Source organism: Octodon degus, unplaced genomic scaffold (assembly GCF_000260255.1).
Source record: "Octodon degus isolate 3935 unplaced genomic scaffold, OctDeg1.0 scaffold00022, whole genome shotgun sequence".
In the NCBI taxonomy this organism is placed as follows: Eukaryota; Metazoa; Chordata; class Mammalia; order Rodentia; family Octodontidae; genus Octodon; species Octodon degus.
The window spans coordinates 20,130,669-20,144,233 of record NW_004524598.1 but is presented as its reverse complement, the minus strand read 5'-3'; the positions used below and the strand labels follow the sequence as shown (position 1 = coordinate 20,144,233).

General features: G+C 39.0%; 1 protein-coding gene across 1 annotated transcript in view; it reads right to left on the bottom strand.

Annotated features, from left to right (window-relative positions):
• Tfap2d (transcription factor AP-2 delta) overlaps positions 1–13,565 on the bottom strand; it is a 60,320-nt gene that overhangs the window by 21,317 nt on the left and 25,438 nt on the right. The window contains exon 6 of the mRNA XM_004628276.2: positions 6,603–6,744. Within this exon, the coding sequence (XP_004628333.1) occupies positions 6,603–6,744 (142 nt within the window). The remainder of the gene's footprint in view (positions 1–6,602; positions 6,745–13,565) is intronic.

The window sequence follows — 13,565 nt, the reverse complement described above, 5'->3', positions numbered from 1 at the left end:
TGATTTGAAAAATTCTTAATATGGCATTATAATTACAGACTAATTTTGTATTTTAATATTTGTGAGGTTTTTTTGTTTTGTTTTGTTTTGTTTTTTGGCAGTAGTGGGGATTAAACTCAGGACCTTGCCCTTGCCAGGCAGGTGGTTATGCCGCTGAGCTATCTCCCTGGTCCCATATTTTAATATTTGACATAAACACAGAGAGGTAGAACTTACGCATGGGGATGGGGGGGAAGGGGAAGGGGAGCAAATGGCTGGAAAGGAGACGTGGAAAGCGTGTGATGTGTGCTCGTGCCAAGCCCTCGGGATAAATGCATTCTGTAGCACAGATACATACTCATTTAAAAATAAATCTTTGAAGCAGATCATTTCTTACCCAAAGTTAATCTCACAAAAACTCAATATTATTTTCCATTGCATGCTGATCTCTTGCACAGAAGACTCAAGTTTGTGTTCTGTGGCTTTTCTTGCTTTATGAAATTCTGAAACATGCTGAGCACAGACACGCGGCTCAACATCTCTTTCTCTTTCGCTCTTTTTTTGGGAGGTGCCAAAAATTGAACTCCTGACCTTGCATTTGCAAGGCAGGTGCTGAGCTGCTGAGCTGTATCCCTGGCCCCTTTTCTTGCTTTAAATGGTGGATTTCTGAGTATTGGTTTTAGTTTAGTTAGTAGCATTGTCATGTGTTGAATAAAAGTAAAGTCTTTGTGACACATAGTGCATATGACATTTTTAAAGAAAAACAACAAACCACTAAACTAAAATACAGCAGGAGAGTGAAGTCAAACACTATCAAAAATCTGCTCAAAAGCACACATGATTCTTAGCAAAGCCACTCCAGGTTCAACAGACAATATGGTAGTTAGTAGGGTTTTATTTTTCTATACGATGGGTCAGCACAAATTATAATGGTACTATCCTGGTTATAGTTATCAGCAAGTACCAAAGGGTTAAATTATCCCAGGCAAATGTTGCCTGGCCACAGTTCTCCTGCAAAGTATTTGTGTCATTAACAAATGACTATCAAAAAGTGACAAAATAACTTGAAGTATGAATACTTTATGATGGAATTTAAATCAGAGAAGATATTAGATATCTAAAATTTATGTGATATAGACTGCTGGACTATATTGGATTACTTTGAGGAGTTCATGCACCTATAATATATGAATGGCAGTGGAATATCCATCCCTGAGAACAGTAAACAAAAAAGGGGATATAAATGGACCATTTTATAGTGGAAACAAAAATATACATCTGTATATACAAAATAGTTAACCATAGATATATAGCAACTTGCTCTTAGTTCAATGAGAAAAAAGTTTGAACTAATAGTGTTTAGACAAGAGATCATGTCTGCATCTTGTACTGTGAATAACTACTACAAAGACAACAATATGCAATGTATTAACTATTGTAACTGTCCTACTAAGCTGTTTTGAAACTGTCTCATTGCCACTTCTTTCTTAATAAAATTAATATAAAATGAAAATAAAATTTATTTGATTCTGCCAAAGATCTTTCATTTTCTTTTTCTGTGGATACTGAGCCTCTGGTTTATTGCCAGTTCCTAAGTCTTTGTGATATATAGTGAAGTGATTCTATCATTTCACAGAACTTGGCTTATTTGTCTTTTACAGAAGACAGGTGGAAATGAAGCAGGGCCTTAGGGTAAGCAAAGTCCCTATAAGTTTAAATAGAGTAGAACCCCTCATATCTCCCAGTAGTGTTTTGGTTTGTCTCTGAGATGCGGCATCTACATGCATGATTTTAACAAAGGTATGTGTTTACTTCCACCTAGAATATTTGCTCTGAGCTTGTGTCTGTTCTCAGCAGGCCAGCTTCCAGATGAATTGCAACATTTTGGTATCAGAATGTGACTTTTCTGATATATTTGATGCCAGTTTGTGAAACGTCGTGATTTGCTATGGTCTTTTGGTTTTCGTTTGCATTTTAGGGAAGGGTCTACAGGGTGTTCAAGGTTTCACTACTAGATCAGAGTCGTAGTGATCCGCCTCTTTACAGCCTCCCGAGAGCTGGTGAGATTGTCATCTCAGTGCACCCCAGGGGCGGGGCCAGCATGGCAGGCCCGGGATTGAACCCCTGAACCTGCACCTGCTTGCACGTGCTTTAATCTGCTGAGCTATTTGGCCGGCCCATGATTTTTTATGTTCTATGTTATCTAAGGACTATGATAGACTGTTCTCTTTGTTTCCAGATACTTAATTGCCTCATGCTATCATTTTTATGACTAGCAACATGAATTTCTGTGTAATAGCCTATCACTAAAACCCATCCATGCTCACAGAAATCAGTCTTAATTTTCTCTCAGATTAAAAGAAACTTTAGCTGCGCATGGTGGCACACCTGTAATCCCAGCACATGGGAGGCTGAGAAAGGAGAATTGCATTTAGTGCGAGGCCAGCCAAGATTATATGGTGTGACCCTCAACTAGTCATTAATCAATCAAATAAACTTTCAAAAAACTAAAGATAAAACATTGCTGTAGTTCTTGTGGTATAACGTCGGAATTAGTTAGACTACTGAATAAACTACTTATAAGTTGACAAGGGAATTTTTTCTTGTATAAAAAGTATAGCAACTTATAATGAGATTGATGAAGACATGAGGGAAAGACAAAGTGTGAAAAATTTCACTCACAATAATAAATCAACCACACCAGACACACAGCTCTATTTGGAAACAGGAGCAACACCGAATTCTCTGCCTTTGGTGGTCCTTGTGTTGTTTCATGCTCTGGGAAGAATAGCTCTCAGCTAAAGCCCAGACGAAGACCCTTAGCTCCCCATGGGTGGTTATCTCTATTTCTACAACAGAATCTAAGTTCTATTTTTATGAGTAGCGTCATTCTTATTTACACTTTTACTTGTAAAGGCATAACAGAAAATGCTGTCGAGTCCAAAACAAAATGTCATACTTGTGAGTTATGTAATAGGACATGATGGTTGATGAATCATACCTCCCGACTTTATCACTTACATCATTGTCCTTAAAGACGTAAGTTTTTAGCTGATTTCTGGACTTAGACTTTAGTGCATCTCCTACTGGTAACTATTATTGTTATATTCAACTGAACATTATTATCTGTTCTAATTTAGTGTACATTACATGTCAACCATACTTAATCTTAAAATCAATCTAAGAGTTTGCTCATGTTTTCCAGTACCTAAATAAATATTTTGTGTGATACACATGGTACAGTTTTAGAATTCGATAATTGTCTCAGTTTCTATCTAATTATCTAAATTACTCCTAATCGTTGGTTCATCATAAAGTTTTAGTGATACAGAAGCAGATGACCAATGGCAATTAATCAGTGAGCCCTTTATTTGCTATTGAAGTTGAACTAGATCTGTTACTAACTCAAGGTTGAAAATAAATATGGTGGCCATGTCTCCTGACAATGCCAGTCAGAAACTGGGTCTCTCACTCAGTCAATTTTAGATTTCATATATATTTTTACCAAATTGAGGTCTTCAGAAGAAAGATGAGCTTAAGAAAATATGACGATTATGTTGGGCACTTAATGCCAAATTTGACTACTTTAACTGATGAAAATAACCATTGCTTTCCTCTAAGCGGAAAATTGGAAACTGCTCAAAACACATATTGCATTGGTTTATATGTTGCAAAAAAAAGACAGGTGGACCCTATCTGCTCCTTAATATCTATGTATACTGATTGCCTGTTGTATTGTATCTGTTGGCTAAGATTGCATAGTTTCTGGTTCTTTAATTTTAGTTATATAGTAGCTAATAAGAAGATGGGATACATGTAAAAACAATGATAAAAATTATGAAGATATCATAATTTCTGAATGATTATGCTCATTTACTAAACTATAAAATAAATTAAATGCAAGACTAATGCATAAATGTCTGTGTACAAAGGGGTCAAAAGAAATTCCATGTACTCCCAATGTTTTGTGAAATAAAAGTTCAAAATGATACACGTCACAGTCAGGCATGATTGTGCATGCGCACGCATGTGCACACACACACACACACCTGTAATTCTTTTCAAATCCGAAAATGCGAAAGCACTTTCCCTGGGGCACCTTGTGCTTTGGGATAAGCACAGCACCAGAGGTGTGGCTTGGGGTGAGGGCTCTGCCTGACCCTGCGCAAGCCTGTCCTGCTTTGGGGTCACCTGGGGATTCTGTCCAGCTTCTAGTACTGAAGAATTCCCTCCATCTGTAGCAAAGTCTTTAGCTTTCTCCCGAGATTACATTAGTGATTCAGATTAACCAACTACAAGTGCTTTTAGTTCCCTATAAGTATTTTGAATTCCTTCTGGAGAAGCCAAAACATGACAGATGAAGTCTTCTGGGATGTGAAACGCCTTGAAAGAACAGCGTAAAGTACAAGAGCAAAGAGCCCCAGAAGATGAGATGGCTCCTGAGGGCCAGACTTCCATGTCTTTCAACTGGGGAGTTTGCAGGTACTCCCGCAGCATCATGTTTACTGCCAAATTTCAAGCCATATAGCTGACATAATTTGCTTTCTCTGTCTCTTGGTCTCCACTCTTTTTTCTCTGTTTGTTTCCTCTTCGTTTCATTTTGCCTTTCTCTTCTCTTCTGCCATAATTTTCTAGTACTTTTAGAGGAGCACCACACACATATAACCAAAAAGCTCAAACTAGAGACCACAAGCAGGTCACCAACCTGGGTGGGAGACTCGGGTCTCCTGGGCAAGCCTGCTAGATGGCCCATGTCCTGCACAGGCCATTGAATCTGCTATCATGTCTATGTAACCTTAGAAACTGGCAAAAAATTAATATTCAGAGTTTGTTTGTCATTTTGAGACAGGTTCTTGCTATACAGTTCTGGCTGGCTTGGAGCTCACTTGTAGCCCAGCCTGGGCTTGAACTCTCAATGATCTTCCTGCCTCAGCCTCCCAAACGCTGGGATTGCAGGCGAGCAACCACCAAGCCCAGCTGGACTATTCAGTTTTGAATAGATGAGGTTTTAGCCAGTTTATTTTATTTTATTTTTTTAAGCCAGTTTAAATTTATGCATGTTATAAGCTTGGCAGATAATTATTTTTGCATCAGTTTCTAAAGAAACATTTTTCAATTTAAAAAAATTTTGAGGGGCCAGGGAGATGGCGCAGTAGGATAAGCGCTTGACTGGCAAACGCAAGGATCTGAGTTCAATCCCTGGTTCCGAAAAAAAATTTTTTTTTGAATAGTTTCTCTTAATGAGTTTTTTCTAAATAACTTGAAAATGATAATCTAATCACCTGGAACTACCACTTTTAAAGCCTGAATATAATAGAAAATTGCTTAAGATTATTAGTGGCAAAAAAAAAAAAAAAAAGATTATTAGTGGCCTGTCTGTAGCAGTAACATTTCAGTGAGGAACAGATCACTGGAAGAAGAAGGTGTATCACATGAAGGAATTTCCGCTAAAGCCTTTAAGTGCAGCTCGAAGGGGCATAATGGTGATGCTGAGTTTTCTCCCGATAATGGGGCACTTTTCTGTAAATTGTTAAAGGACATCCAGGTCTGCAGAATGCAGAAGCCTCCTCATGCAGTCGTCCCTTTTCTCCTGACCTGACGCATTTGCCTACGTTATTTCCCTTGTCATTTTGTTTGAATTGTACTTCAGCTTTCAATAATTGTTAGAACTTCTTTTAAAGAGTATCACCATGGGGGAGGTAAGGCCATGTGAGGATGATTTGCTTATGGCTCACAAGAGCAAGTGAGGACAGTGATGGCGAGCTTCGAGCTTCCATCTCCAGTCCCAGAGGGCCCACCCCCGCCCCGTGAACTTTCCTCTCGTGGGGCCTCAGCGTTGCCACATCGCCACGGTGCTCTGAGACCTTTGTGCTATGTGGAGGGGCAGAGTGCCTTAGTCTACATTACTTGGCCCCTCAGGCACGTCCTCTGGAGTCTCTATTTCCTAAACAGTTTTTTTCTCCTTGGAATTTCTTACTATGAAAAGCTTTCCTAAGAACTATCCTTTTATAAACAGCCTATTCATGAATCAAGGGCCATTTGTAAGCTTTGTCTTGACTGTAGAAGAGGGATAGTCTTGCTCAGGACACTTAGCTGCGAGGGTGGGGTTCTGTCCTTTTATTTTTCATTTTATTTATTTATTTTTCCATAATTTTATTGAGAAATAAATAGCAATGAGACAATTTCAAATCAAATTGGTAGGACACTTTCAATAATTAACACATTGCATACTCTCTTCCCAGTGGTTATTTGCTGTACAAGATGCAGACATGATATCCTATTTACAAACACCATTAGAACAAATCCCTGTATTCATTAAGAGAATGTAACTATATATCTATCCTAACCACTTTGAATACACAGATACAAAATGGACATTCATCTGTATCCCCTTTTCTGTCCAGTACCATTTGAATATTATAGGTAGGGGACTCAGGTCAACAATTTCTGACATTGCTAGTCAAGCAGAAGACCCAATAGCACTGTGGACCACTGGACTCTTTTGGAGTATTTTGCTGGGTTCTGTTCTTTTAGAGAATCAGTGGTTTCTCCACTGTTTCCCCCATTCAGGGAAAATGCAAACACCGAGGGTGGAGCTGCGTGGAGGCTCTGCGGCCACTTACTTGGTTGCGAGGATCATCTTCTTCCTTGCTGTCTGCTCCTTCTGGTCCATGTGCTGTCGGGCGAGGTGCTCTCCTACCGCTTTGGCAGGAAACTCTGTTTCACACGTGTAGCCGAAGTCCCGGGCCAAGTGCAAGGCCTCCCCTGTGGGCAGAAAGCAGGGGTCAGGTTTTCTCCGACTTGTAATGTAGTATCTTAACTTTGTCATTCCTGGTTGTGGACAGAGGGATCATTTTTCCTATTTATCCTAAAGAATCCACGGAAACGACTTTTTGGTCAGTGAAGAAAGCTAAGTGTACCGTTTCTTTCTTGCAGTAATTCTCAGGTTGCTAGACTAGGCTGGATTCCAAGGTGCTGCACATTTATTCCCAAAGGAAAAATCCTCACAGACATATCATTTTACTGCTCTTTAACCTGTAACCTGCTGAGCTCTGTACAGCTGCGCTATTTTGTTGATGTCCAAAGATACTATTCATAATGCTTAGTCTAAACGCTAAACAACTTTATAAAGTCAGGGGGCACGTTGGAAGGCGAACTAAATGCATGAAATCAATTTCATGACACCCCCTTGCTATAATGTATTTTGTGATTATAAATAGGATTATCATGCTTTCTGAAGACTTCAGTGTGTTTTAGTACTATGTATAATGTTTAAGCACAATAAAATAATAGCACTTTTATTTCACAAAACAATAAATAATATATTGCTTTATAAACTCTCAAATCCAAATACATTTTTGAGAAATGAGGTAAAAATGTCTAATGAAGAAAATAAGATTGCATGACAGACATAAATCTAAAAAATCAATTGTAGGTATTTTTAAAGCTAAATCAAGCTAGGTGTGGTGGTACAAGGCTATGACCCCAGTAATTTAGGAGGCTGAGGCAAGAGCTTCACAGCCTGGGCACACTGACGAGACCTTATCTCTAAATTTTTATGAAGATAGTGAGGGCTGGCAATGTGGCTCAGTGGTCAAGCACCACAAGAGACTTTTTACTGTGCAGATACTAAGCACTGGCTTTGTTTGAAGCACAGTGCTAGGTGAGAACAACAGAGCCACAGAGATGACTGTCTCCAGGGAGACAGCAGGGTTTCAGCAATCATGGGATGCGAGAGGCACCTTGTGTTTTAATATAATAATAATACAATTTTAGGTATCAATAGTATATGAAATATAAATATATAAAAGTTGATATAATTTAATATATGCCATAATCTGGGCATGTTTTTATATCATAGTAGCAGTATACATATGGGATATAGTGTCACAGTATCAAATGTAGGTTACAATAGTTTTCAGAAGTTCAAAGGCGACTAAGTGGCCCATATGGATGGGTGATGCAACCCTCACACAGTTCATCAAATTTGCCAGGAAGAAACAGGAAGCAAACTGGTATGATGACAAAATCGTGAGAACTTTGTTTGATGATTGTTCAAATAACATTCTAAAAGTTGATGGGATTTGATCTCATTTTATACACAAAGAATAACAGAGTACTCAACTAATTAATTATACCTGAAATGACTAGAAAAAGTTAATAGTATCAAAGAAAATGAGCAAATATTGGTAAGATATACAAAACATGTATAAAAGCAGGCTAGTTGACAGCAACAAAATATCCTCAACGAAGATAATATTTTCTTCTAGAAAAATGAATTATTAGGCTTTCAGATTAGAAAAGTCATATTTACAAAGAATCACATTAACTACAGAAAGCAGGAAGACTTTCAGGGTATTCTAAAGCTTAGAAATCCTGAGGGTATTTCTCTCTTCGCTTACTTTTGCCTTTCTACAAAAAAAAAAAAAAAAAAAAAAAAAAAAGAAAAAAAATCTAAGGGACAAAATGTATAAATTAGTTCCTATGGACTTTTTCCAGATGCATTTTAATGAAAGATTTCAAACATAGAGAAGTGTGGAAACAGTTTCACAATAGCAAATACATGTTCATCCGTAATATTTATTGTAATCTGGCCTTGTCACCTCCCCCCCTTCCTGTCTCCCCGTCCCCAATTCATATTAGTTTGCATGCATTTCAGGGGAACGTGGACATCTCACTATGCACTTCCTGAAAAGCTTCAGTATTCATAGCAACAACTGTGATTCAATATTTGTTTATAGCCTTTTTTCCCCTATTTCTTGTAACTTTAAATATTTAGCCTGATATATATTTAGACAAAAGAAGAAACAAGACTGAGAACTCTATTGACAGTTTGCAATATTTTTTTCCATGCTGAGAATGGACCCCAGGGCTTCCTGCATGCTGGACACATGCTCTACCCGGATGTTCTTCCCGAGCCCGTTTGAATGATTTATGCCTAATGATGAAATAAGAGCTTTCTTGGCCTCAGTCCTTGTATCCGGAAAGAACACCTGCACACTGAGGTGGAGGGCTGTAACATGTGCGGTGGTAGCTGGCGTCTTGCTTTGAATTTTCAGTGTGTCAAAGTCTTAACTATCCAGCATAGGCTCTTGCATTTGTGCAAATATTGTATGCTAAATTTCTGTTACCCACAGGTATTGCCAGCAGTTTTGTAACCTAACCATCTAGGAAAGGAAATGGATGAATATTTTGCAGAAAAGTGACACTAAGGTTTGCTTTAGAAGGACATTACAATGCCATCTAGGATGTACACTTTGGCTAGAAAAATGTTAACAGAAGCCCATTTGAGAAATTTTAAATTCGGAGGTAATACTGTCAAAGTTTGGCCCACAAAATAACCAGGGAATAACCCCTGGGGATCCTAGGACTCCAAATGACTTGAGACTGACACAGAAACGGCACCAGCAGTGTCATCCTTCTGGAGAGCCACTCATTGCACTGTTCACGTGGAAGAAGATTTAGATACCACTTTAACAGAGACTGCTGCATACATATCAGCACAAACAGAAGGGTGGCAATGTGCCTCTTGAATTTTGTGCTAAAACCTGGCTCTTGAGGGCTTGTCCCATTTTATGCAAAGCTCTCGCTGTGTGGTAGTTTTGAAACACTTTGAGCAGAACAGCTGCTATTTGCATTGACACTGCCAGCCAGCTCCTGCCTTGCCTTCGTTCTGCTTACTGCTGTCTGCTGCTTGCGGTGTAACATTGCTACAGGACATAGAGCACTGCGGTGTCAAAGGAAGTGCAAGTGAAGACATGATGTGCAGTTAAAGCATGTACATAGTGCCCAAAAGGCTTTTGGTGTGAGGCCCTAACGGTAATGGAGGGATCCATGAATTAAAATGCACATAATATTCAGAAGCAATGAAAGATCGAAATTTAAGTTGTTTCTACTTTTTAAAAAAAGTCTTAATAGCAGATGACTTAAAGAGTAATTTTAAGAAAAAAAACACACATTTCCAGATCCTAGAAGCATATGAATGAATCTGTAGGGTGTTTGACTAATGTTTTTGAAAGAAAAAAATCCAGAAGCTTCTCTTGATTTTTGGGGTGGGACTATGTGGCCCTGCAGGTGAGGTCAGGTGCAGTAAGCTGTGGTGGAAAAGACAGCCCGCAGGAATGCTTGCTTCTACTCCCCACGGTCACTGCTGTCCACTCATTCCTGTGAGGCAGGATGACCTAATTGTTCCTTTTGGGGTAACCTTAGGCTTTCCTTTATTTCAAGGTATTTTGCCACTTGACCATCCATTCCTTTTTTAAAAAAGCAATGAAATTAACTTTATTTTATGTTCTTTTAAGAATTATATATTTCAGAAGTAAAATCTATGGGTGTTAACTCAGTAGTACAATATCCAATGTCATTAAATTAAAAAAAAACAGTGATTCATGATTTAAATTCCAGTCATACATGTATGATACCAATTTTATTTTCCTGTATAGGGCAAAAGTGCATTCAAATCTATGGGATTATTTCAAGAAGTACACAGCAGAAACCAAAGCCAAGTGTAATTCAAAACCTGGCCAAGACCTTACATTAAAGTGAGCATGGTGGGCGCATCTGTCATCCCACCCACTAGGGTGTCTCAGGCTAGAGAGCATTTGAGACCAGATTGGGTAATCCATGGAGGCTCTGTCTGAACAGGAAATTTTTGAAAAAGAGCTAAGAACGCAGCTCAGCAATCTCTGGATCCAATCTTTAGAAAAAAACCCCTACAAATCAGGTTACTCTCATAATTTCAGAAATATAGAATTAGAGTAAACCCTAAAGCTGAAGGACAAGACTTTTATGTCTTTTGCAAGTTGTCTAACCTATGGTGAAAGAGCATGACACTCTAAATCTGTACATCATTTGGCTTAAGACAGGGGTTTTAAAATCTAAACACCTATCTAACCTGATGAACATATTGCTTAAATGCCAGTATTTTATTGGCCTATTGCGAAGCAACAGTTTTGCTCCCCTGCAAGTTAGCAAACCAGGTCCCATGACAATGGCGATACACATCCGGTAACACTCTTCCTTTGTTGCCAAGGTGTACTGCCTAAGGAACGCAGGACAAAGCTAAGGCAAAGAGGTGCTGGAAAGTGTGAAGTAAAAACATAAAAACAAAAATCCTCAGCCTTTCCTACTCCAGTAACCTGAGAGTGTACTTAATATATACAAGCCTGGGCTCCAATCTATACAATTAACCCCGGGTTCTCAGGCAGGCCCTGCAGTAATTTTCTCAGACTGTAGAGGAAGCCATTGTCCCAAGGTAAAAAGAAGGCATTATGTGGGCATAGGCTGCCCCTTGTCCCCATACACAAAGAGTCTGTGACTTGTACAGTGGAAAAACGGTCACTGTTAGGTCAATAATGAACTGAAGACTTTGTCTAGCTGGGCTCTTGCACGATGAGCTAGGTATATTCAGCGGATGTAGCGTACTTTCTAGAAAAAATATGTGTGAAAGTAGGGGTAGAGGAGGCGGAAGACAAAGACATCGAAAACTATGAAGTCTACCTGTGTAAGAGGGATTGAATCTAAGATGGAGCTTGCTTTTCCAGTTACTAAGGAAATGCTGGCTTATGAAGGGAGGGTGTTGGGCCAACCAGGTGACACCTGCAGAGGGGAGCAAAGCTGGAGCTGCAGTGCACATCCAAATCGGAAACAGTGTCTGGGTGGATCAAAGATTTAGACATAAAAAACAACCACGGGGCTGGTGAGATGGCTCAGTGGTCTAAAGCACCTACTTAGAACAAGCTAAGCTAAGCAAAGCACAGGGACCGTGGTTCAATCCCCCAGCACCACATGCCAGCCAGCCCCGCCCCCTGGTGGGCTAAGCTGGCCACACACACACACACACACACACACACACACACACTAAATAAATAAATAAATAAATAATAATAATAAAAACACAGCCATAAAGCAATTAGATGATAATGTGGGATAATTCTTTTATAATTTTGAAATGAAAGGGCCTTTTAAAGTAGTTTGATTATGATAGCTATTAAAAGCTCTGGAGTAAGATATATGGGGAATATGATTATATCAGCATAATATCTAAATGATAAAAACTAGAAAAAAATAAGTGAACCCATAACAATAGGCAAAACTCAAACTAGCGGGGCTGGGGAGATGGCTCAGTAGAATAAGTGCTTGCCTGGCAAGCACAAGAGCCTGAGTTCAATCCCTGGTTCTGCCAAAATCAATCAATCAATCAATCAAACTAGGAGTAAGATTTATATCTCATATATAAAATACATGTCACATGTATGTGCAAGTTTGTGAGAAAAACAGCAACCATTACCACACAAAGTAGATGCATAGACAAACAAGCTCATAAACATCTAAAATGCATTTAACTTCCTTCATAACAAAGGTAGTTTTTCTTTTTCTCTCTTTTTTTTAAAATCTATTTAGTACGGGGTCTACAGGGTGTACAGGGTCTCACTGTGTTGATTAGACTCGTATTGATTCTCTTGTTTTCAGTCTCTCAAGCACTGGGATTACAGGCACGCGCCATCATGCCCAGTCTCAATTGCAGTCTCCGTGGGCCCAGGGGTTGGGGCTGGCACAGGACATGGGGGGTCAAACCCCAGTCACTGTGCTCTGCCTAAGGAGGTGCTTTAATCAGCTGAGCTATCTGGCAGGCCCAGTTTTTCTTTCTCAGCCCATCAAATTAGTAATTTTGTTTCTTTAAAAATAACACTTAGTTCAGGCAAGAATACTAATGCACTAATTCTACCTCCCATGGCTAATAAGATTATAAACTTAGAAATACTCTTGAGAAGAATCAGTCAGTAATCTATGGAAATTACAGATGCACGAATTTTGACCTCACAGGACCATTTGTAGGAAGTCACTGAGCAGACAGAGGTACTTGTGTGCCTGGTTTATGTGACTCCTCATCACAGGACCGCCTGTAATCTGCAAATGATTGAGCCACTTCAATAGTCCAGTAGATTTATTATATTACGGTACAGCTACTTAATGTAAAGCCTTAAGTGTTTAAAAGACTGAACGACTTGGGATCCCTAGAGAAAGAACGGACAACAAGTATGAACAATAAGCACAAAAGCATGACATAGAATGCTACAACTTCTTTTTAAAAAAGAATAAGTTCATCAAAGCATATTTCCTTGGTAGAAAACCTAGGAAGCAATAAAATTTATTTTCTTGTGGAAGAGGAAGTGAACAACTGGGGGATTAAGTACAAAGGAAGTGTGACCTGTGCACCCCCCTATAACTTGTAAATGTTGTATTCTTTTTATGCATTATGTACTTAAACTTATACTGACAGTAGAATTAGTGTCTGCCATGTTCTTAAAAAGAATTGATCCTGGGCCGGGGATATGGCTCAGTAGAATAAGCGCTAGCCTGGCAAGTGCAAGGGCCTGAGTTCAGTCCCCAGTTCCACCAAAAAACAAAGTAATAGAAAAAAGAATTGATCCCGAATTCAATGATTTTTTACAAATTAAATGGGAAATTCGAGGGCTTCAGTTTTTATGCAGTAGCAATATTTGGATGGCAATGGAATACCCGTCTCTGACAAAACTAAACATAAAAAGGAGATATAAATGAAGGAAAATTCTGTATTTGTATAT